This window comes from Galleria mellonella, unplaced genomic scaffold, assembly GCF_026898425.1.
Source record: "Galleria mellonella isolate WM207_F2 unplaced genomic scaffold, CSIRO_AGI_GalMel_v1 utg44, whole genome shotgun sequence".
Classification (NCBI taxonomy): Eukaryota; Metazoa; Arthropoda; class Insecta; order Lepidoptera; family Pyralidae; genus Galleria; species Galleria mellonella.
The window spans coordinates 2,958,548-2,981,517 of NW_026442100.1; the positions used below are offsets into that span (position 1 = coordinate 2,958,548).

General features: G+C 34.8%; 1 protein-coding gene across 1 annotated transcript in view; it reads left to right on the top strand.

Moving 5' to 3' along the window:
• LOC113518992 (E3 ubiquitin-protein ligase RNF19B-like) overlaps window positions 1-22,970 on the top strand; it is an 87,920-nt gene that overhangs the window by 39,558 nt on the left and 25,392 nt on the right. The window contains exon 2 of the mRNA XM_026904034.3: window positions 22,340-22,437. Coding sequence (XP_026759835.2) covers window positions 22,340-22,437 — 98 coding nt within the window. The remainder of the gene's footprint in view (window positions 1-22,339; window positions 22,438-22,970) is intronic.

Sequence of the window (22,970 nt, forward strand, 5' to 3'; positions counted from 1 at the left end):
TCACCTTTACGTGTCGTTAATGGATTTTTATTAGCGAATCGACACCAGTATGCAAAATAAATTCCTATGCTAACTGGTTCTAATAAGTCGCCGCAATATACTCGTTATTGAGACAGCAAATTGCTTTATTTGTATACACTTGTACACCATGTCGTTGTAGTTGTGATTTATCTGTACATCGTGGCTTTAAATTGTTGATTTGGACTTTCGTAACTACCATTTCTTATATAATAATCTTAACAATATAATAAAATTGTAACTAGACGATGTCTGGACATGAGAGATATTTAAGAAAAAAATAATATGTTTTATGGGGGTCTTACGACTACTATATACTATAAGACCCATAGTAAAAAAACAATAATTTTTAGAAATTTTGTCTGTCTGTTTTTTTGATATCCCGCAATGACAATAGAACTAAATTGGATGCGGTTTTACAATTTTTTTTAATGGGGGCTAATATGGTAACGCTGCCTGCGCTGTCGATATACGCTAACAGAGCACCAGTGAGGGGTGATAGGTGAGGATGAAAGCAGGTCAGTTAGCCTATCCTGGCGAATTCAACTAGAATTAACCACAATGGTCTCCAGGGGGAACCACTTGGAGGTCGACCTGACAATTTCTTTCCCTCGCGGTTTTTTAAGTTCCTGAAAGTCTAATGTACCATCTAGAAGCAGTTTATTTTTATTAGTTTTTTTACGTATAAAATTCATATATAAACGGGCAAAAGCTAGTATACAAAGATGATAAGTGTCTACATATCTATAGGTGACGGTTACCACTTTCCACCAGGTCAGCTTGTTTACTATTGCGAGTTGCGTAAAAACATCTAATCTATCACGTGTCTCCCATCTTTATACGGTTTAGATAACTTTAAACCATATAAAGATGGAAGAAGAATAACTTTAGAACAATGCAATCGATTTGTTAGATGTATTTAAAGTTGGTATTTTGCTTTATTTTGTAGTTAGAATGAGGGCGAGGGCACAGCTCTGTTATTTATAATCAGATGGATTATTGGATGTAGGTTAGCGTGCATTGCATAGGAATATACTAGATATTAGCATAAAATACCACTAGATCTTACTATGTAAATTTATTAATCTCTTATTTTGATATCTCTACAAGTCGTCAAGACATTATTATATATTATGTTTTTAAACGACATTAAAAACATGAAGCTTTTCGATTGGACTGTATTTTTATTTTTTTTTTAATTTTGTGCAATATCTTCCCCAATTCTGAAACATATTTGGTATTTTTTTTTATATTGGAAAGTGTTTGTTCCATACTATATTTTTTTCACTATTGACTTTTTTTGCATAATAAATCTTAAATTATTCAGTAATGTATTAAGACAATATTTTATTTAAACTTGTTGCCTTTTAAAATGTTATAGAATCTTTTAAAATATATGTTTGTTTTTAATTCAAAAACAGACATATTGAACTGAACGTACTTTATTTTCACTGATTCCAGAATCCACGAGGGAAGTCCTCCTTAATCACATTATTATATCATCCTTTAGCTGTCCACTGCTAAACATAGGCCTCCCCTTTAGAGTGTTTTGTCAGTAGTTGCCACACTTGGCAAGCGGATTGGTAACCGCAGTTAGGCTTCAGAGATGTTTTAAGAGGGATGCTGCTGCTCTCCCTTAGTCGATTCGAACGACACATACGGGAAAGGAAGGGGTGGCCTAGTCTATGCCGGGACCACACGGCACACTTAATCACATATGCTACAAGGTAATATATATATTTGAATTTAAATATATTAGCAATTTAATTGCAGTCAAACATAGTTAAAGGCCATTACGTAAAAAGCAGCAAAGGTCGTCCTTTCTATTATAGATACGACGCTGCAAATGCTACAACAGATATACAAATAAAAAACAACTTACAACACACCTTTTAACCGGTGTTAGAAATTAATCTCGTACTAATCTGACCTCGATAGAGTCGACTTTACAAGTTTATCAAAAGGAGACTGTACAAAGACATTTGCATGACGGAAAGGAACTGTTTAAAAGGGAAATTAATGGGGACTAGTAATCGCATTTCTAGCAATATATACCTGATAGGGTATCAGGATGATAGGGTACACATTTCCCCCTGGAAACCATCGTGGTTAATTATTGTTGAATACGTAACGATGGACTAACCGACCTGCTCTATCCTCACTTATCTGGTATTGCTAGCAATAGGTCAGTTAGACCCCATTATCAATAATCCCTTTCCCATTGTAGTTCTTCCCTAGTAGACCCATTACAATGGAGTGATCTGAGTTCATTCTCACCTAGTACCTCGCCAGCATATATTGATGGAGAAGGCGGAGTTCCTACGCGTATTTATATCCAATTAAAAAACATGCTTACCTGTGTCTCACATATAAATTTTATCAATTTGCTTGAGTCCTGTCTGTCGATTTGTTAAGTAAAATATGACAGTACTATAAAATAACTAAGTATAAATTTATTAAAAAAACTTTAAGAAGCATCGACACAAACATATCTTGAAAAAGAGGTGATGAATTTGAAACGCCAAAACTGTTGAGTTTAATTGTTTGGTATCTCCAGCCTCCACAATTATTATTTTAACAATTGCAACATTACACATAGACAACGGAAGAGAAGTTACGGTAGAGTAAGCGAGAGGGCGCTGCATGATTCTCTCTGGGGTGTTTGTAACAAGTAATATATATGGCTGAGGAAATTGTAATAGATAAATATAATAAAAGTATAAGTGTATTTCAATACGTGTTTTTTATTGCTTGGCGCAAGTGCTCATGCTTCATTATATTAAACATAAATAAAATTATCAATAGCACGCTCCCACTGCGCAGCGCCAAACAAGATAGGTATCGACGCCACGTGTTCCACGAAGTAAGTTACGTACATGCAGAATTAATTATAAAGAAAAATGGCATCAAGTAAGGAGTATAATTATAATATCAAACAGTTCGAAGGAGAGAATTATAATACATGGTTTTATCGATTGAAAGCGATACTAGATGAACATGATTGCGTCGACGCCATATTAGAGCCGGCATTTTCCAGTGTACCGGGTAATAAGAAAAAAGAAACACGAGCGAAAAGTATAATTATAAGTTCGGTCGCAGATAGTCACATCGAATATATAAAAGACATCGATACGGCGTATTGCATGATAAAGAATTTAGAGGATAATTTTATGAAAAAAAATACTCGAAGCCGCATGTTTTTACGTAGACAGTTGTCAGATATAAAATATAATGAAAAGGAGAAATTGCAAACTCACCTCACTCAACTAGAAGAAATATTTACTCAATTGCGAAATGCAGGATCAGATTTAACAGAAGAAGAAAAATTAACTACATATTACTATCCATGCCCAAATCATATGATGTGATAATAACAACATTAGAGACCATGCCCGAGTTAAAAATAAATTTCGTCAAGGAAAGGCTACTAGGCGAGGAAGAAAAAAGGAAAAAAGGTAAAAAACAGGTGGACAATGAACAGTTTCCTTCAATTGTTTCAAGTGTGGACGACCTGGTCACAAACAATATAACTGTAAAATGTATCAGAATAATCAAGTTCAAAGGTCAAACTTCAACATGAAGGCTTATAGAGGAGGACGAGGAGTATCTAATTATGGAAGTGGACGTTTCCAAGGACAAGGACATATACGTGGTCGAGGGACAACCAGACAGCATCATGGTTATCAAAGTCAAGGACATTATATTCATCAGGAAGAGTCTAACATATTTTGTAGTGAAAGTTGTGATAATAAAATAAGTTTAAACTGTGAGACAAATAAAAACAGTATAGTACAGTGTATAGATTCAGGGTGTACAGACCATTTGATCAATAATAGGAATTATTTTTCAGATTACATTGAGTTAAGTGAACCTAAAAATATTGCAGCAGCCAAGAATGGAATTATGTTGCAAGCGGTTGGTATTGGAAACATAAAGGTAACTTGTCGTGTTGGTAACAGATTTAATAAGTGTACTTTACAAAATGTATATTATGTGCCTGATTTGCGAATTAATTTGTTATCTGTTTCAAAAATGGAAAGTTGTGGCTTAATAGTATCTTTCTCTAATGGCAAAGTCAGAGTATTCAAAAATAACAACTTATTATTGATTGGAAATAAAGATGTATCATTGTTTACAGTCCAGATGCATATTGATCAGTCAAGTTGTAATAATTCTTCATCTAACAATAATAGTGAATTAGTAACTTTATGGCACAGGCGTTTCGGTCATTTAGGTGTGAATAATTTAAATATTTTGGTTAAAAATAATTTAGTATATGGTTTGAATGATTTAAAATGTGATAAAATTCAAAATACATTATGTGAACATTGTTTAATTGGTAAAATAACTAGACAGCCTTTCAATAAGGTTGGTCATAGAGCAAGTAGGCCATTAGAATTAATTCATACTGATGTATGTGGACCTTTTAACACTCCTTCTCGTAACAACCATAGATATTTTGTAACATTCATAGATGATTTCACTCATTTTGTTATGGTTTATTTAATTACTCATAAATCTGAAGTTTTTGAAAAATTCAAAGAATATTATTACTATGTTACAAATCATTTTAATAGGAAAATATTAAAATTACGATCTGACAATGGTGGTGAATATATGTCAGAACAATTTAGAAAATTTTGTACAGTGAAAGGAATTAAAATGGAATACACAGTCCCCTATAATCCTGAAATGAATGGTGTCGCTGAACGTATGAACAGGACTTTACTGGATAAAGCTAGAACTATATTATCAGATTCAAAATTAGGAAAAGAGTTTTGGGGTGATGCCGTGCTGTATGCAGCTTATGTAACAAATAGAAGTCCAACCATTAATAAAAATAAAACTCCAAGCGAATTATGGGAAGGCCGGAAACCAGATGTCACTAAAATGAGAGTATTTGGCAGCATAGCTTATAATTATATACCCAGAGAACTGCGACAAAAGTTGGATAATCCTGGAAAGAAAATGATCATGTTAGGTTATGTTACATCGGGTTATAAACTGTATGATGAAGAAAATAACAAGGTGGTGTGTGCAAGAAATGTTATCTTTGATGAGAGAGCTAGAACAAAAAAGGAAGTATACTTACCGTTGTCAAGCGATGATGAAAATATGAAGTCCCAACCTGGAAAAAAGGAAACACACACAGAAGAAAATACACAAAGACAAGAACAGTTTTTTGATGATGTGGAAATACAGAAGGAAGAAATAAATGATCAGATAGAAGAGGAAAATAGAAATGAAGAATTAACAATGAGGAATAGAAGAAATTATAACAATCACGGACAAGGGAATTCTAAAGAAAGACAAGAAAGGGAAAGTCAAGGAATAGAAAGAGTAAAAAGGAAAATACAGAAACCTCAATGGCAAAAGGATTATGAGATGGATTTAGAAAATGAGGATGATGTTCTATTTGCACTATATAGCGGATTGACAGAAGATGCACCTAAAAGTTTTGAGGAAATAAATAACAGAAAAGATAGAGAATTATGGAAAAATGCAATTAAGGAAGAGCTAAATGTTTTAGAAGAAAGTCATACATCGAATAAAATACCAAGGAAAGATGGAATGAAAATATTGGACACCAAATGGGTATTCTCGAAGAAGGAAATAGGAAATAAAGAGTTATGTAAAGCAAGACTTGTTGTTTTAGGATATCAACAAAAAGACCAAATAGAAGATGTGTACTCTCCGGTGGTAAAGATGCAAACATTAAGGATATTATTGTCAATAGCATTAAAAAGGAATTATAAAATAAATCAAATGGATGTCAAAGGAGCTTTTCTTTATGGAAAAATTGAAGAACTGGTTTATTTAAAATTACCAAAAGGATGTGAAACACAAGAAAGAGATAAATATGTATTAAAATTGGAAAAATCACTGTATGGACTAAAGAAATCACCAAAAAATTGGTATGACAGATTTACCAAAGCAATGACTGACTATGGGTTTGTGAGAAGTGAGAATGACTACTGTTTATATATCAAAAAGGACCTATATATACTACTGTATGTTGACGACTTGTTGATTTTTGGAAAGGACATGATAGAGATGAATAAAGTAAAGAAATTTTTAATGACACAATTTAGGATGAAGGATTTAGGTAGTGAGGATTTGACATATTTAGGGATTTCCATTAAAAGACAAAATGATTCTATTTTTATTAACCAGTCAAAATACTTACAAACTATTCTTAAAAAATATGGTATGAATGAGTGTAAAGGTTCAGATACCCCTATGGACCCTAATTTTAAGTTAGATGATAATAATATTGATATGTCATATGAAAAACAATGTAGATCTTTAATTGGTTCACTTATGTATGTAACTGTTAATTCTAGACCTGATTTAGCTTATTCTGTGTATTATTTAAGTAGATTTCAGTCAAAACCAAATGAAATGTTATGGAAGGCATTAAAAAGAATTCTAAGATATGTAAAGCAAACTATTAACTATAATTTAATTTTTAAAAATAATTGTGATATTCCTTTGGTTGGTTTTGCTGATGCAGATTGGGGTAGAGATGTCGATCGAAAATCTACTACTGGTTATATATTTAAGATATATGGAAATACTGTAATTTGGAAGTCTAAAAAACAATCCGTTGTTGCCCTAAGCACTACTGAAGCTGAATTGATTTCTCTTTGTGAAGCTTGTGTAGAATCCTGTTGGATTATAAAATTGTTAAAGGATTTAAATATTGTAATTGATAACTTTAAAATATATGAAGACAACCAGAGTACTATAAAATCAGTTCAGACTTATGATCAGCGAAAGTTAAAACATTTGGAAATTAAGTATAATTTTATTAAATCTAAAGTAGAGCAAGGGGTAGTTAAAGTAGAGTATATAAGATCTCAATATCAATTGGCAGATATATTTACTAAACCTGTTGGCAAATGTCGTTTAATTGAGTTGATATGTAAGTTGGGAATAATAATGGTGGAAGCTGAGGAAGAGTGTTGAGTTTAATTGTTTGGTATCTCCAGCCTCCACAATTATTATTTTAACAATTGCAACATTACACATAGACAACGGAAGAGAAGTTACGGTAGAGTAAGCGAGAGGGCGCTGCATGATTCTCTCTGGGGTGTTTGTAACAAGTAATATATATGGCTGAGGAAATTGTAATAGATAAATATAATAAAAGTATAAGTGTATTTCAATACGTGTTTTTTATTGCTTGGCGCAAGTGCTCATGCTTCATTATATTAAACATAAATAAAATTATCAATAAAAACATGTCTTCATAAAATAAAGTTAAGAACCAAATCGATCATGTCAGCTTTCAGAAAAAACGCATCATAATCTGTCCATACGTTTAAGAGCTACAGTGCCATAGAGAGACAATCAGACACGTCAAAGTTATACTCCTCTTTTTGCGTAGGGGTTAATTACTACTATAAGGTCATTCAAGACGCATGATCTTTACGTCACAAGAACTGATAACGCACCAATGATGCGTCTCTTATATTGTAAAAGTACAACGATTGTAATGGCCGCTCTCCACCAAGCGGATCGTATGCTCGATTGCCAATGTCACCTTTGTTGTATAAAAACAAAAAATGCAGACAGATTCTTGCAAAAAATCGTACAAAGTAAATTCTAAAATGTAGCTTCTACCTTCGAGTGTTTGCAAATAACTTTGATAAAGTCACGTATTTTGGTGCTTCATGTTTGTTCCTCGGACAATATATACATGTTAAATTAATTAAATGCAACTTTTTGTCGTGTTCGCTAACGTCGTATCAGTGTAAAATTATAATGACTCGATAAAAAACAAATCAATAAACAAGCACATAAGAAGTTTGTTTGTATTTTAACTACTGTCTAGTTTTCATAGCATTTTTGGCGCCAATTTGTCTACAGAATAACAAATTTGTTTCATCATAATCACCTTTACTAATTGCTATACAATTAACCCAACTATTGTATATTCGCTGTCAGTGGTCAGTAACAAGTTAAACGCATCGCTACACGGAAACAAATTTAGCGATAAGCCTACGTCGGTATGACGCAAATAGTGATATTTATTATGTATCTTTTTAACGTGACTAAAATGTATGAAGAGCAATACACTTCCCGATGTTTAACTTGAACAATGGTCGATTTAACAGCGACCATTATTATAGTTACACAATCGAAATTTTTGTTTATTGATGTCAGTTGTGGATAAGCGGTCTTACGTTGAACCTTATCTTTAAAAGAGGTAATCCACTAGTTCTTTGGTCTAGTTTAAGCTAGCGAATCACCTGTCTTCTGTTCCTTTTCCGATGATTGTTCATTACAAAGGAGAATTCCATGTACATTCTTTGTATACTCTCCTCCATTCACCAATAATTTTGTACTTTATTCTCTTAAAGTTGCCTGGTTCTATATTTTTTTATTCAATTCCATCTTACTAGAGCGGATAAGTATCGTTCGAATTAGATTTCTTCAAGACTGTCACTTAATTTTGATGAATTGGTGTAAAGGTCGGTTTAAGAGTCTGTTTTTTCAGAACTGTATAATTCAAAAAATCTTAGGAGTGATTGTGATCATGTTAAACTATGTATCGATAGGATCTGATCATGACTGAAGTGTCCCTCAATATCTGCAGCCTTATACAGTCACATTGTACTTTTTTAATGGTAGGAAGACAAATAAGCTGAAGGTTTCTTTAATGGGAAGTGTTTATCGTCACCCATGAATACTTGCAACACTAGGCGAATTGGTAATGCGTTACTGACTTTATAAAGTTTTTTTTTTATATTTTAAAGTATTTTGGTGTGGCACTAGTAAGAGATGAGAGGTGAAAATAAAAGTAAGCCAATTGGCACGTTACGTCAAATTCATCAAAAATTAATCACTGTGTCTTCCATCATTCGTCAATAATCCCTTTTACCAACCCCCAGCTTTTTAGTTAGGTGTTTTTAGTTACATACATTAGTTTCATCATTAATCAAAGTTACTTCTGAATGCAGAAAACATTAACATCATGTGTTATTTAATTTAATTTTTCGTAAAATTGTTAGCTCATTAGGTAGACTCTAATTTGTTACTTGTTTCAAATATTTTTACTCAATGTCATTAATAATATTATGTTTAATGCTGTAGGGAATTCCTATTTCCACATAATCGATTAGACCTAGTCGTTGGCTCCGATACAATAGAATCGAATCATCATGATTTATTGTTCTCACGATTGTAATGATTGTTGATATAACTAGTTTTTTCCTACCTACTTCTAGGAATGTTAAAAAACTTGACAAAAAAAAAATTGAAACCGTTGCTTATAAACATGAATAAAGGGTATATACCTCCAACCACCTTTGGCCTCATGGGTTGCCAAATTTATCGCTTCCGAGAATTTAAGTGACCCTTTTACTCAGATCAAAAACAATTTACGACATTAAGCATTGCTGTAACATAGCATGTAATGAAATACCTATTTCTTGTATATTATTATATTAATATTATTAATAAATTGATAAAATTAAACATTCTATACCGGTTTTTCGTTTTTATATATATATATATATATACATAACTATAAACACGTACGCGCGTCTATTAATTCTAGCGTCATAACGTCTTTTCAGACGGGGCGGCATTTATTTTTCGACGTGTCATATCGTGAAAGTCAATGCGTTGTTTTTTTTTTTCTAACAATAATCTAGTGGCGTCGACCTCAACCGGCCTTGATAGGTTTAACGGGCTCGCTGCGTGACGAATCTGACGATAGAGATATCTAAACATAGTTTAAAAGGAAGTTTGTCTGCTTTGCCTGTTCTATATGATTGTAAATCACAGAGGACTTCTGAAGCGTTGTTCATTAAATTTAGTCGAACTAATTATAGGAATGTATGAAGATATTTTTCTTTTATTGGATGAATATGGAATGGTAATCTCATCTGTGTTGACGATATACTTTGGCGGAGCATCAGTGAGAGGTGATAGGTGTGAATGAAAAGGCAGGTCAGTTTCTTGGGTACCTCTGTCCCAATTGTGTTTCTACCGTGAAGCATTTGTGTTTGCATGGCGGTGTTTCGGTTTGAAGGGTGGGTAGGATATGGCGTGAATTTACAGGGTACAGAGGAATAATACCTGAGTCCTCAGGAATGGCATACTCTGCTATGTCCATGGTACTGCTCATGTCTATAGGCGACGGTTACCACTTTCCATCAGGTGGGCCGTCAGCTTGTTTGCCATTCTAAGTTGCATAAAAAAACATCTGGAATTCAGCACGGAGAGATTTACTTAACAGGGTATATTGCTAAAAATAGGACTGTATTGTCCGCATTACCAACAATCTCTACAAATAAATTTATAACTGAACTGACAACCCCCTTCTTTTTGAAGACGGTTTAAAATAACAACATACCAGGCAAATCGTGCAAGAATATTTGGCACTTATTATATTTTTATAAACATATCTGCACGCTATTCTATATTGGAAGCATTCTATAATTATCTATGTATGTGTTATTGGCAATCGTCTCACAAATTATTCGCGACGACATTGTCTACTTACAACATAATATTAATATTTAGAAAGCTTTCATTTAGTATTGTGTCTTAAATTTGGTGCCGAGTAAGTTATGTTAAAAAATATCTAGCACAGGGGCCTGTCTATAGTATTAATCTTTCTGTTACACTATCTTACGTACTTTCTAAAATTAATTAAATACACATTTTAATTAATTTTAGTAAAGTGTGTAAGAAACAAATAAATTTATCGTTTTAAAAAAATCTCTTCCAAATTCTGATTATCTTAAAAACAAATTTGGGGACAACAACGATCTTTCATGCGGACAACAACAATTGTTGCCTGCGTCCTACTAGAAATTTCTTGCTTTATTTTCCAGCCAAAAAATAGCAGATCAATCTTAGAGATAAACTAAATCACACACACATAATATTTAAATAGATGTCATTTTTGCTTGCGCACTTACGACATATTAAGGTGAATGGATTCATAACACAACTTTAACTCGTTTATGTGAAACGTTAAGTATACTTCTAAGCATTTACGATGTTAAGAAAGGCGGTTATGTTTTTTGTTTCTACAGTTATTATTGTTTTCAAAGTCGAACAAAATTACTCCGTCGTCTATAAATAGACTCGGTTTTCCCGGGATTGCGAAATGACAATCGACCGAACCGAAGTTATACGAGTTCTAACTCATATAATAATGTGTTGAGATGAAGAGTACAATGACTAGTACAATAACACAAGTTTCATCGTGCTTCCGATCAAACTATTTATAACTACTCCTCTCCAAGGGGAAAGGGATTGTTAGTAATGGGTTCTAACAACCCCATTAATAGTAATGGGGTTGTTAACCCTGTCAAGTTGACCTTCACGTGTTTTCCTTGGAAAACATCGTGGTTTATTCGTATTGAATTATTCACGATGGGCCTATAGATCTGCCTTTATCCCACCTATCATGTCTTAGTAGTGCCCCGCCAGCGTATATCGATAGCGCAGGCGGGGTTACATTTCCATTTTCATTTATTAAAAAAAAAAACTATTCTCCATCCTAAGGTTGTCTGGAAGAGATCGCTTCTAGCGATAAGGCCGCCCATTGTTTTCTTAGTGTCAACATTTCTTGTAATTGTTTATATTTATTTATGATAAGTCTACTATTGTAATCTATTATCTGAAACAATAAAGAGTATCTCTGTATGTAATTACAAAAAATGTTCCAAAAAAAGATTAACCTGCTATTGGTTGACGGATCGTTTTTTTTTTCTCATTTCATATGGAGTTTTCAAATCTTAAATTTACAAAAATTTAAATGTATAGTATTATTAATATAGTAATATTATAATTAAAGTGACAGTTTCCTTGATAAACGAGATTTTGTTAAGGTAATAATTTAAAAAAATAGGTGGTTTTTATTTTCAACCGACTTTAACAAGATGGAATCAATTCGGTTGTATTTTTTTTTTTTATATATTTGTTACTTCACAACTACATTAATTGTAAAGTAAATCGATTTGGAAAATTCTTTTTTTTATCTAAAAAGATATCTAAGATAATTCAACAAAATCGATTCTGTAGTTCTGTTTTTAAATCAAAATAATTGATTTTGCCACAATTGAAGTCGGTTTTTTTATACCGCTGAGGTGGCAAACAAGCACACGGCTCACCTGATGGTAAGTGGTTCCCGTAACCTATGATACCAGGGGTATTACGCGCGCGTTGTCGACCCTGAAGAAACCTCTTTACCCCCCTTTTGAAGAACCATGCTGTAATCTTGGGAAAACCTTGGCAGAGAGCTCATTCCATAATCTAAGTGTTCGAGGGAGAAAACATCTCTGAAATTAGTTTTTTGTGAAACTTAATCTTAATTATACGAGGTTTGTCCGGAAAGTACGTATAAAAGTTTTTTAAAAATTTTATTTTACAATTATTCAGGTAAATCAATTTTATCCCCTTCAAAGTACTCCCCCTGTGACATAATGCACTTGTGCCAACGCCGTTTCCACTGTGAGAAGGCTCCTTGAAAGTCCTCTGGTTGTAGGTTTCTCAGCTGCCCCGTCGTAGCTTTTTTTTATCTCATTTATGTCCCCCAAATGCCGCCCCCGAAGTACCAATTTGGTTTTTGGGAACAAGAAGAAGTCACACGGGGCCAAATCCGGCGAATAGGGGGGGTGTTCGGTCACCGTAATGGAATTTTTACTCAAAAACTCACGGACAACAAGAGAGGTGTGGGCAGGGGCATTGTCGTGGTGAAGAATCCAACGCCCCTCTCGCGCCAATTCTGGACGAACTCGTGCCACACGAGCTTTGAGGCGTCTGAGCACATCGACGTAGAATTTTCCATCAACTGTCTGGCCTGGAGGGACGAATTCTTGATGGACAATCCCCCGAACATCGAAAAAAACAATCAACATTGTCTTGACATTTGAGCGGGATTTTCTTGATTTTTTTGTTCGTGGTTCCCCGGATGTCTTATCGAATTAGATCGGCAAAAATTTCACGGCCATTCTTGCCGAGTTTCGAGAGAAACTTGATTACGACGCGCTGCTCTTCAACGGAAGCGGGCTCCATGCCGACGGGGTTTCGTTAAGAGGTAACTTCACAGATGGCGTGACAAGCCAGTTCGCACCGCACGGCGGTCAGACCAGAACTGAAGCATTGTTAGGGACATAAGGAAGGGGTCCTGCGCTTACCTGGCCTCCCCACTCCTCTTTCTCGCATTCCAGAACACTTTTATACGAACTTTCCGGACAGACCTCGTACTAAACAATTGAAAAAAAAAACATTAAGTTTCCATGAATAGAACACTTCCATAAAACGAAGCTCTCTCTTTTCATTTAAGAGTTTCTTCTTGTCGGTACAACTAATTCATGTATTTTCTTCCAGCCAGCTCGATCCTATGCCATATTTTTGACCTCCCTATACGGCATGATACCTAGTGTTTCCTTTATCTAAAACGATGCTAAAGATTTTAATTTCATCAGGTAGATATTATTGATCTTAGATGGGTAGGTACCTAATATGTAAAATGAAAGCGAAGTTTGGGTCCAGCTTTTTTTAGGGTTGTGACATGTCTAACCGGTCAAGGTTCGCGTATTGTTATCGTCAGGAATAATTTTGTCGTAACAGCTGCCGTTGGGCCTTTCCGGAATTGCCCTAGTTTGGTAGGCAGCGGGTTTCGGAAATAACTTACACGATTTTTTAGGGGTCCGTGTTTATATATCTATATATGTATGTATTTTACAACTCAATTTAATGACATGCGATTTACTCTTATTTTTTTTCCACGCTGGCAAATAAGCATAAAGCTCGTTTGATGATAAACGGTTACTGAAACCTATGGATTCATGTGACACTAAGGGTGTTATGCGTGCATTGCCCACCCTGAAAAAACTGGAGGGTGTACTAAACACCCTTATTGAAGAACCCCATATTGTAATCTCTAGGGAAAATTGTGGCACTCTTTCCACAGCCTCAGCGTTCGCAAGAGAAAACCCTAATGCTTTTGTTACGTCTTAAAAAAATGCATCCATGTTCCTTTCAAAAGTTTTGATACTGTGCCTCAGAGTGATGACTAGATAAAAAAATAGACATATTAATAGGTCCAGTTTTGCTATTTCATTTTCCCGCAAGTTTGGATACTATAATACGGTTTTAAAAAGTTTAAAGTAAAAATAAATGGAATTTACCAGGCTATTTTAGTTACGCAAAAAACCCGATTGAATAAAAATAACGTGTTTTATTATTAAAAATAAGCTTTATTCGCGTCGTTATTACAGTTGATTTACGTGTGTTAGAAACATGAATAATGTATGTCCCTTCGGAACCGTGGCCCTTGGCAACATTGAAACACGTAAATCTCATTTGAATTAAATCAAAGTGTATGTGTTGGCACAGGTGTTGATTGCCATTGATGCTGACGTTAACGACATGACAAGTCAATTAACCTCTAAGTAAGCATGGCGCTTTCATCATCAGTGATCACCAATTTCGTGGCTGTATCGCCATTTGTCGACGGAGTAGCTTGTTGCTAATTTTCTGTATTGATATTGCACGTTTTAATGTATTTTTTAATGGTTGATAATTGAATGGTAACCTCATTTGCGTTATTGATTTACACTGACCTTACTATATCGATATTAATCGACTTATTCATACCATCAATGGCAATCCATTAACGTCCATTGCTGGGCACGAGTAAAGGAGACTTGTCTGCTAACTCAGAAGTCATAAAAAGACTACCCCATGTGGGGTTAAGGTCATCATAATCATATTCTTTTTTGCAAGTTTTTACGTGGTAGCTGTTGGAATGGAATGGGCTCATAACGTGTGTCCTTCATCTCATTAGGCCTTTGGGACAGACCCACCCAGTTACGGAAGGCTCGATTCGTTTCCGATAAACCTGAATTAGGTTTTTATTGCCCCAGTTTTTATTTTCCTCCACAGCCAGAGAGTTTTCAGCTTGATTACAACAAACGGTGCTTAGGATTTATTTTATTGAAATATAAAACGATTGTGTATATGTTTTAGGTGAACTGTATTTTACCATCTTAATAGGATATAATATAATAATAATAATATTTATTTAATTAGACTACATAAGGCCCATTTTGTTAGTTAGTTAGTTTTGTATAAAGTGTCATCTGAGATATATTTGTCTATCAAATTTCATTCAAATCGGTTCAGTAACAAACGTCTAAATGTTTTTACAAATTTATAATATTAACAGTAACCCCACACATTTTTGCTGCTTTTTTATCATCTAGCTTTACGGAAAATAATATCATATAGCAGCATTTAATTATTCTGTAGTGTTCATAGTGTGCATTATACGTAAAAATTATTAATACACTCTTGCGCCACCTATCCACTTCTATATGTTCTCCTTTAACCAAAGATTGTCTGTAAGAGATTGCCCTGGCGATAAAATGGCTTTTTGTACCTTTATATGTATATTTTAACCTGTACTTCATGCTACTGTATTTCAGTTGAATTGTTTAAATGTCATTGTTTATTTTTAATTTTTGGTACCATAAAGATTTAAATAAATCGTGTTTGTTCACGTCTGTAGGCCACAGTTATCGCTAGCCATGAGGTGAGCTGTCTCAGTTTGTTATTAGAATATGTATAGCATTATATAATAAGTTTTTTATTATTAATATCCTTGGTAAATATATGGTGTTGTTGGCTGCTTGTTACAGTGCCTACTCCTATGTTTTCAATCATGTCACGTTTCCGTGTATGTGCCTCTAGAATTTGCATTTGTTCTCGGAGCCATTGCAAGGCACGTAGTTATGAGTAACTGATATTTTTCCCTAAACATTTAATGTATATTTAGTCTATATAATACCAATGTGAATATAGTGCAATATTACTCTTTAGTCGTCGTTGAACGCTGTAGTGCAAAGAGTAATTAATTAATGTATTATTTGTTACACACGGCTTTGCGGACGTGGTTTTGTATTTGAATTTACGATTATAGAAAGTGATAACCGTCACCTTTAAACATAAACAGTACATCTGTGTACATCACAGAATACAATGCGATGCACATGGTACCCCAGGTGCGTTCATATTCCTGAAGATTTCATTGATTGCACTGATTTCCTTTTCGAACCAGAACAACAACACCCTGACGAGCCGGGTGGAAAGGAATTGTTAGCAATGGGTTCTAACAACGCCATTGCTAGCTATATACCCTATCAGTTTGACCTCCATGCGGTCCCTCTAAAAACTATCGTAGTTAATTCTTGAATTTGTTACGATGGGTTAACTTACCTGCCTTCATACTCATCTATCATCCCTCACTGGTGTCCCGTCAGCGTATACTAATTGTACATTAAAGAAAAAAAAACTGACGAGCCTAGGGAAACGGATTATAAAGTACTGTCTATAGCGTGTAATTTCACTGTAACCAATATATTCTTCAAATAATTCAATTACAAAGTCTCCTCTAAATCATATTTTACGATTCATCAATAATAAGCACGGCACCTTTCTCTATGAGCCCTGTCGGCCCGTTATGTATGAATATTGCTTTGTGAACCTTAACAAACATAACGCCATAAATTATAGAGTTCAGTGCAATATTTATATAGTTATGCGCTAGTTATATACTCGTAGTTATATTATATTGATTGGCTGACGTATTATACGGATTGAGGCGTACCTATTACTAATGCATCTCTCTGTGCAGTAACGGTCTTCGTATTTTTTTTTTTTTTTGCAACTTAGAATGGTAAACAAGCTGACGGCCCAACTGATGGAAAGTGGTAACTGTTGCCTATAGACATGTGCATGATATAACAGAGTATAGATAGATAAATAAACACTTTATTTGATCCATTTATGTTGCACGTAAATTAACAAATGAGTTTATACAATCAGATTATTTACACTTTTTTAAATAAAAAACAAAAAATAAAGTATGAAAATATGTTTTCACCAAGTGTGTCGCAGTGACTCAAATAGGCTACAGCTCAGTGAAAGTTTTGCTTAAAAGCAAAGCACTGATTTTCAGCTACAGCCTGAAGTTAGGGTACACGGACCCGTACAACAAACCTAGAGTCTAACCTGTGTAGCCAATTTAACAGCCAAAGGTAAAATAGTATTATATAGATACATACTTACATAAATGATGCATAAATAATATATTTCATTAATTAATTAAACATACAGTATAAATAATTCACCACAATAATTATTATGTTAAAAGCAGTCGCTACCAGGCGATCAACCCAAGTTTTTGCTTATTTAATAAATGCTGCTTTGATAACTTTTTAGAAATTGATTTGGATGCAGCTAGTCTTATCGGAAGGGGTTCATTTCATGTTTCGCCCATGAATGATACCCCCATGCGTTGCTATTCCTGAGTTAATTCTCTGTTTCCTGTAAATCACTTCACTGCCATATCCCATCTTTCAAACCGAAACAGCCATGTAAACACAATTGCTTCACGGTTGAAACACGAATGGGACGAAGGCGCCCAAGCCAACGACTTATACAAAGTCTCCCTTTGGTGATTTTTGTCAACCTACGTTAAAAAGGGTGAATTATCAATTAGACTATATTCTTAACTGTATGTTACGCGTGTCTTCGTTAATTGTGAGTCGATTTTCACGAGTTCTTTTTATCTAAATGAATTACTTTCATTGTTTGATCTCTTTATAATTGTGTCAAAATTTAAATCGGAAGTTTCTGGACGAATAATTTAATTCCACTTGAACGTGTTGCCAGAGGTTTAGGTATTAGGGGTAAATACACTCATACACATAAATGCAAGTATGAGTCACAAGTAACTAACAATTTAGAGGAGTGCACTTTAGATGAGAGCATAGCACATCTAACGCTGAGTTTACATAATGATTAGACAGTGATCTTTGTTGTTTAGAAGGCATATTTTCATGTTGTCTCATGAGATTGTTAGATTCGAGTAATTTTTTATTTTTTGAGAAATGATTTTGTCCACTTGCATGGTTTGCCTACTAACATATAGTTTAATTAGAGAGAGACTTTACACAAAAGTCGTCTGCATGGGTAGCTTCGTTGCACTGAAGGCCCCGGTTGTTATTAAAGCGAAGTACCAATCCCATTAATCCCATGTTAGCAATATAGCCTGTTAGATCGACCTCCTCGCGGTCCCACCTGGAAACCCTCGTGCTGAATTCTAGGTGTATTTTTCACGATGGGTCAACTGACCTGCTCCTTAGCTCGGTTTTTTCTGTGAAGCAGCATGTTTTTAATGGGTGAAAATGGAATGGACAACTAGCCTGCGCCATCGGTATACGCTGGCAAGGTACCAGTGATAGATGATAGGTTAGGATGAAGGCAGGTCAGTCGGCCCATCGTAAAGAATTTGACAAGAATTAACCACGATGGTTTCCAGGGGAACTGTGTGGAGGTCGACCTGTTAGGGTGTATTGCTAGTAATGGGGTTGTTAGAATCCATTAACACTATCAATCCCTATTCCCTCTCTGTGAAGTAGTTGTACTTGCTAGGTTGTGTTTCGGTTTCATGGGTGTTGTTTCAGTAGGCACATAACAATACTCATGGAGGGACGGGGGGTAGGGTTACCTAATTAAATCGACCTCCGCGCGAACACCTCTGGGGATCTGGAGAACTATTATGGTTTTTTTTTTGATGGGTGAAACTGGAATGGTAACTCCACCTGCGCTAACGGGATACGCTGGCGGAGCACCAGTGAAGTGTGATAGATGAGAATGAAAACAAGCCAGTTAGCCCATCATGATGAATTAATCAGGAATTAACCATGATAGTTTTCAGGGGGAACCGCGAGGAGGTCGACCTGGTTGGGTATATTGCTAGCAATGGGATTCTCAGTCTCCATCACTAACAATCCCTTTCCCTCCAAACTATTATGATTAATTCCTGATGAATTCATCATGATGTGCTAACTGACCTGTTTTCATTCTCATCTACCACCCTTCACTAGTGCCCTGACAGCGTATTTCGTTAGCGTAGGCGAGGTTGTTATTCCATTTTCACCATAAAAAAAAACAGTACTCGTAATATGTAGGTACTGAATGTTTATTCTGCGAATGTTACATTTTTGGCAGAGATAACTAAGCTCCGCGTATAAATTGACTTTCCTGTTTACTCGATAAATAATAAGAAACAGGGATAATAATAAAATAAATAGGTTTCATTCCGATTTTGACATTGCTATATATACATTAAGATATTTCTTCCGCACCAGTGGTATTGATTAATATAAACAGGTAACATGACTGCTGAAAAAGCACTTTTTTATACAACTTAGGATGGCAAACAAGCTGACAGCTCACCTGATGGAAAGTGGTAATTGTCGTCTATAGACATGAACAGTACCATGGACGTAACAGAGTACGCTCATGATATCCCCCCATGCTTTGCCATTCCTGAGGACTCAGGTATTATTCCTCTGTATCCTGTAAATCCACGCCTAATCTCACCCTTTAAACCGAAACACAGCCATACAAACACAACTGCTTCACGGATAAAACACGGATTGGGACAGAGGCTCCCAAGCAAAGGACTTTTTTAAGTCTCCCTCTGGTAGTAGTGATGTAGAAATGATGTCATCAAATTAATAAATACCCAAATAATAATATTTATTGATGTTATTTGAGTCTTAACAAGAATTAGATATCGGCAAATAAAAGTATTTGCCTGAGTCTACATTTTATTAACGTTGCTTTTGTTACGTTGTGATAATGAATGGTAAATAAATTCTAAGGAGAAAGTTTACAAGTAGGTATTTAACTTGGAATATTAACATTCGACGTGTTCCCCGGCATAGAATGGACCATCCCATCCTTTCCCGTGAGTGTCGTAAGAGGTCACTAAGGGAGGGCGAGGGATGGGCAGTCTAACTGCGGTTGCCAGCTCACCTGCCAAGCGTGGCAACTACTAGCAAAACTCTTCTTATGGGGATAACCCCATAGGCTTATGTTCAGCAGTGGACAGTTAATGGTAGAAATAATAATCAGCAATTGGCTTTTTGTGACATTACTTTCATCGCTTTTTATCTTAATAATAAGATTACGTAACATTTACACAATTGGCACTTAATTATTGTTATCAATAAATTAGCTTTAAACCATAAATTTGTTCGTGTGTTAGTCTTTTTAATTAAGGAATATTAACAGCAAAGTCCCACTTGAAACGTCACCAAAAACCTAATTACAGTTGCCTATCCACCTACTAAACGTGGCAACTACTGACAATACCCCCCCTTATGGAGGAGGCATATGTTCAGCATATTCGTATTGCTCTGCAAAGTTCAATTTCTCGATCTCGTCTCGATTTCAATCTTGACAAATGAATGATTTATTTTTATTTTTTTTAGGTATTTGTATGTTAGTAATAATTAAAAAAAAAAAACATTCAATTAATTAAACCGTTCCATAAAATAAATACCCAATATTTTCCCTAGCTTAAGTACTTCAAATGTCCTTTCAATTTAACTGTTTTACGAAAGATCAATAGGACACTCGGCAATTTGTGCTTCATCTGATTAGAAAAATAAAGATTATTTACCTAGATACGAGGCGTAGATTTTTCGTCTCGGCCATCTTGATGTACGACAGGCAATCAGGCTGACTGAATGGCCAATTTTAGGCGTTTAATTAAGTTCTTGTGATTAATGGTGGTCCACGTAATGGGTGACGGCGCGAAACTTGTAATTTTTCTATATCACGCATACAGGAAGAAACAGAAGTAGTTAGCCCTACATAGAACTAAAAATCTACCCATGTTATAGAATATTATTAGCATAGAAATGTCATGATTAAAAAATGACGCAATATTTTAAGTCTCCCATACTAACTTAGCTAGATACATCTTGTTAGTATAGAAAAAACAAAATGTTTTTGCGTTTTTCGAATTATATTATTTTGGTAAAAAAGTTCAATTTTACTAATAGAATACTCTAAACTATTTTATGATTAGCCATTACTTATATATTTATTATATTAATGTGTAATACATATAGTATGTATTGTATTATATGTGATTTATGTATGTATATTTTTTTGTAACTATTCTCAATATGTATGTATGTATGTTAATTCATTTTACAATGTATTAATGTTGATGTCTATCGAAATATTTATTTCCTTTACAAATTAATTTTGTTACACTTATGCATCGCCACTTACTCTTAACGTAAAGGTTGACTGGTAGAGAATGTCATCAGACATTAAGTGCGATCCGTAGACATATCTTAATGTGTGCAAAAGTATAAATAAATAAACACTCCTTTAAAAAACTTAACAATTTAGTTTTACCTATGTATACCTATTTCATTATTATTAGTGCTGTATTTTCACTTTTGTGGTGGACACAAACTAAATGCAATATGATCTTATACTTACTTTGGTTTCTAAAAAAATTCTTTTGAAATTCTATTATGAGTAAATACAGTAGTGTATCTACCTCTTACCACGCTTGGGAGAAACCGTTACTTGTTAGCATACAAGTATTCACTCAGTTTTATTCTGCTTGTGTGTTTTTTTCTATGCAACTTAGAATGGCAAACAATCTGACGGCCCATCGTATGGAAAGTGGTAACCGTCGCCTATAGCTATGAGCATGGACATAACAGAGTATACTGTTTCGCTCATGATACCCCCCATGCGTCGCCATTCCTAAGGACTCGGGTATTATTTCTCTGTACCCTGTAAATTCACTGTCATATCTCACCCTTCAAACCAAAATATAGCCATGCAAACACAACTGCTTCACGATAGAAACACGAATAGGACAGAGGTGCCCAAGCAAACGACTTTTGTACAAAGTCTCCCTCTGGTGTTTGCTTGGACTTCATTTAGATCGTTCGTCTCAGCTGTGTAGGTCCCGGCATAGATTAGGTTACTCCTTCCTTTCCAGTGGATGTTGTAAGAGGTAACTATAGGAACTTATGGTCGAGGGATGGGCAGCAGCGTCCCTTTTAAAATATTACCAAAAGGTAAACTGCGGTTGCCAAGCCAAGCGCGGTTACTACTAGAAACAATCTCCCTTATAAGGGAGGCTATGATCAGCAGTGGACAGTTAAAGGCCGATACAAACAAATGTCATCTCATCAATCTCAAAATATAAAAAATATATTAAAGAAAACGCAGAATAACTTTTTTCAAAATTAATACTTACCTTTAACACTTCGAATACTTTACTTTCCAAAAAAGTTATCGAAATATCTTTACAAATTGTACAAAGAATACAGGACTACAACAAAAAAAAAAAAAGAAATATTTGAAGTTGGTAAACAAAAATTTGTTTTTAGCAGAAATTCTTGACATTATGACTCGACCTTATGCCACGTAGTAAATGGTTGTTTTTTCGTTGTTACAGTGCTAGACCAAGGTCAAGAGAGGCAGGTGAAGTCTAACGTGGAACAGTCACAAAGCAGGCAGCAGGCCGCCGTGGAATGCATAGCTGAAGATGAAGAGGTAAGAGTATAAGCTGTTAGGGTTTTTTTTAATGGATGATAATGGATTGGTAACTCCGCCTTCGCTAACGATATACGCTGGTGGGGCACTAGTAAGAGATGATAAATGAGAATGAAAAAGCAGGTCAGTTAGCCCATCGTGATGAATACACTTGGAATTCAGAACGATGGTTTCTAGGGGTGACCATGGGGAGGTCGACCTGTTAGCAATGGGAGTGGTAATTCGCATTGCTAACAATCGTTTCCTCCCAAAGTTGTTAGGGCTAGGTACCTAAGTTTTTAGTGTATCAAATATAAATTATTTCTTGAAGTTTGAGCTATCTCAGACGAACCTACAGCTAGCAACCGTCTAGATCTATTGTGCAGACACTTTATCAAAATTCATTGCCAATTATTTCGACTGACAGCAATTTTAAATTATTCTAAGCAGTGATGTTTTTCATCTCTTTTATCCTGTTTATCTACAGTCTTGTTTATAAGAAAGAAAGAAATAAAGAAATACTTTTGTTCACGTAAACCTACATTTAAACCGTT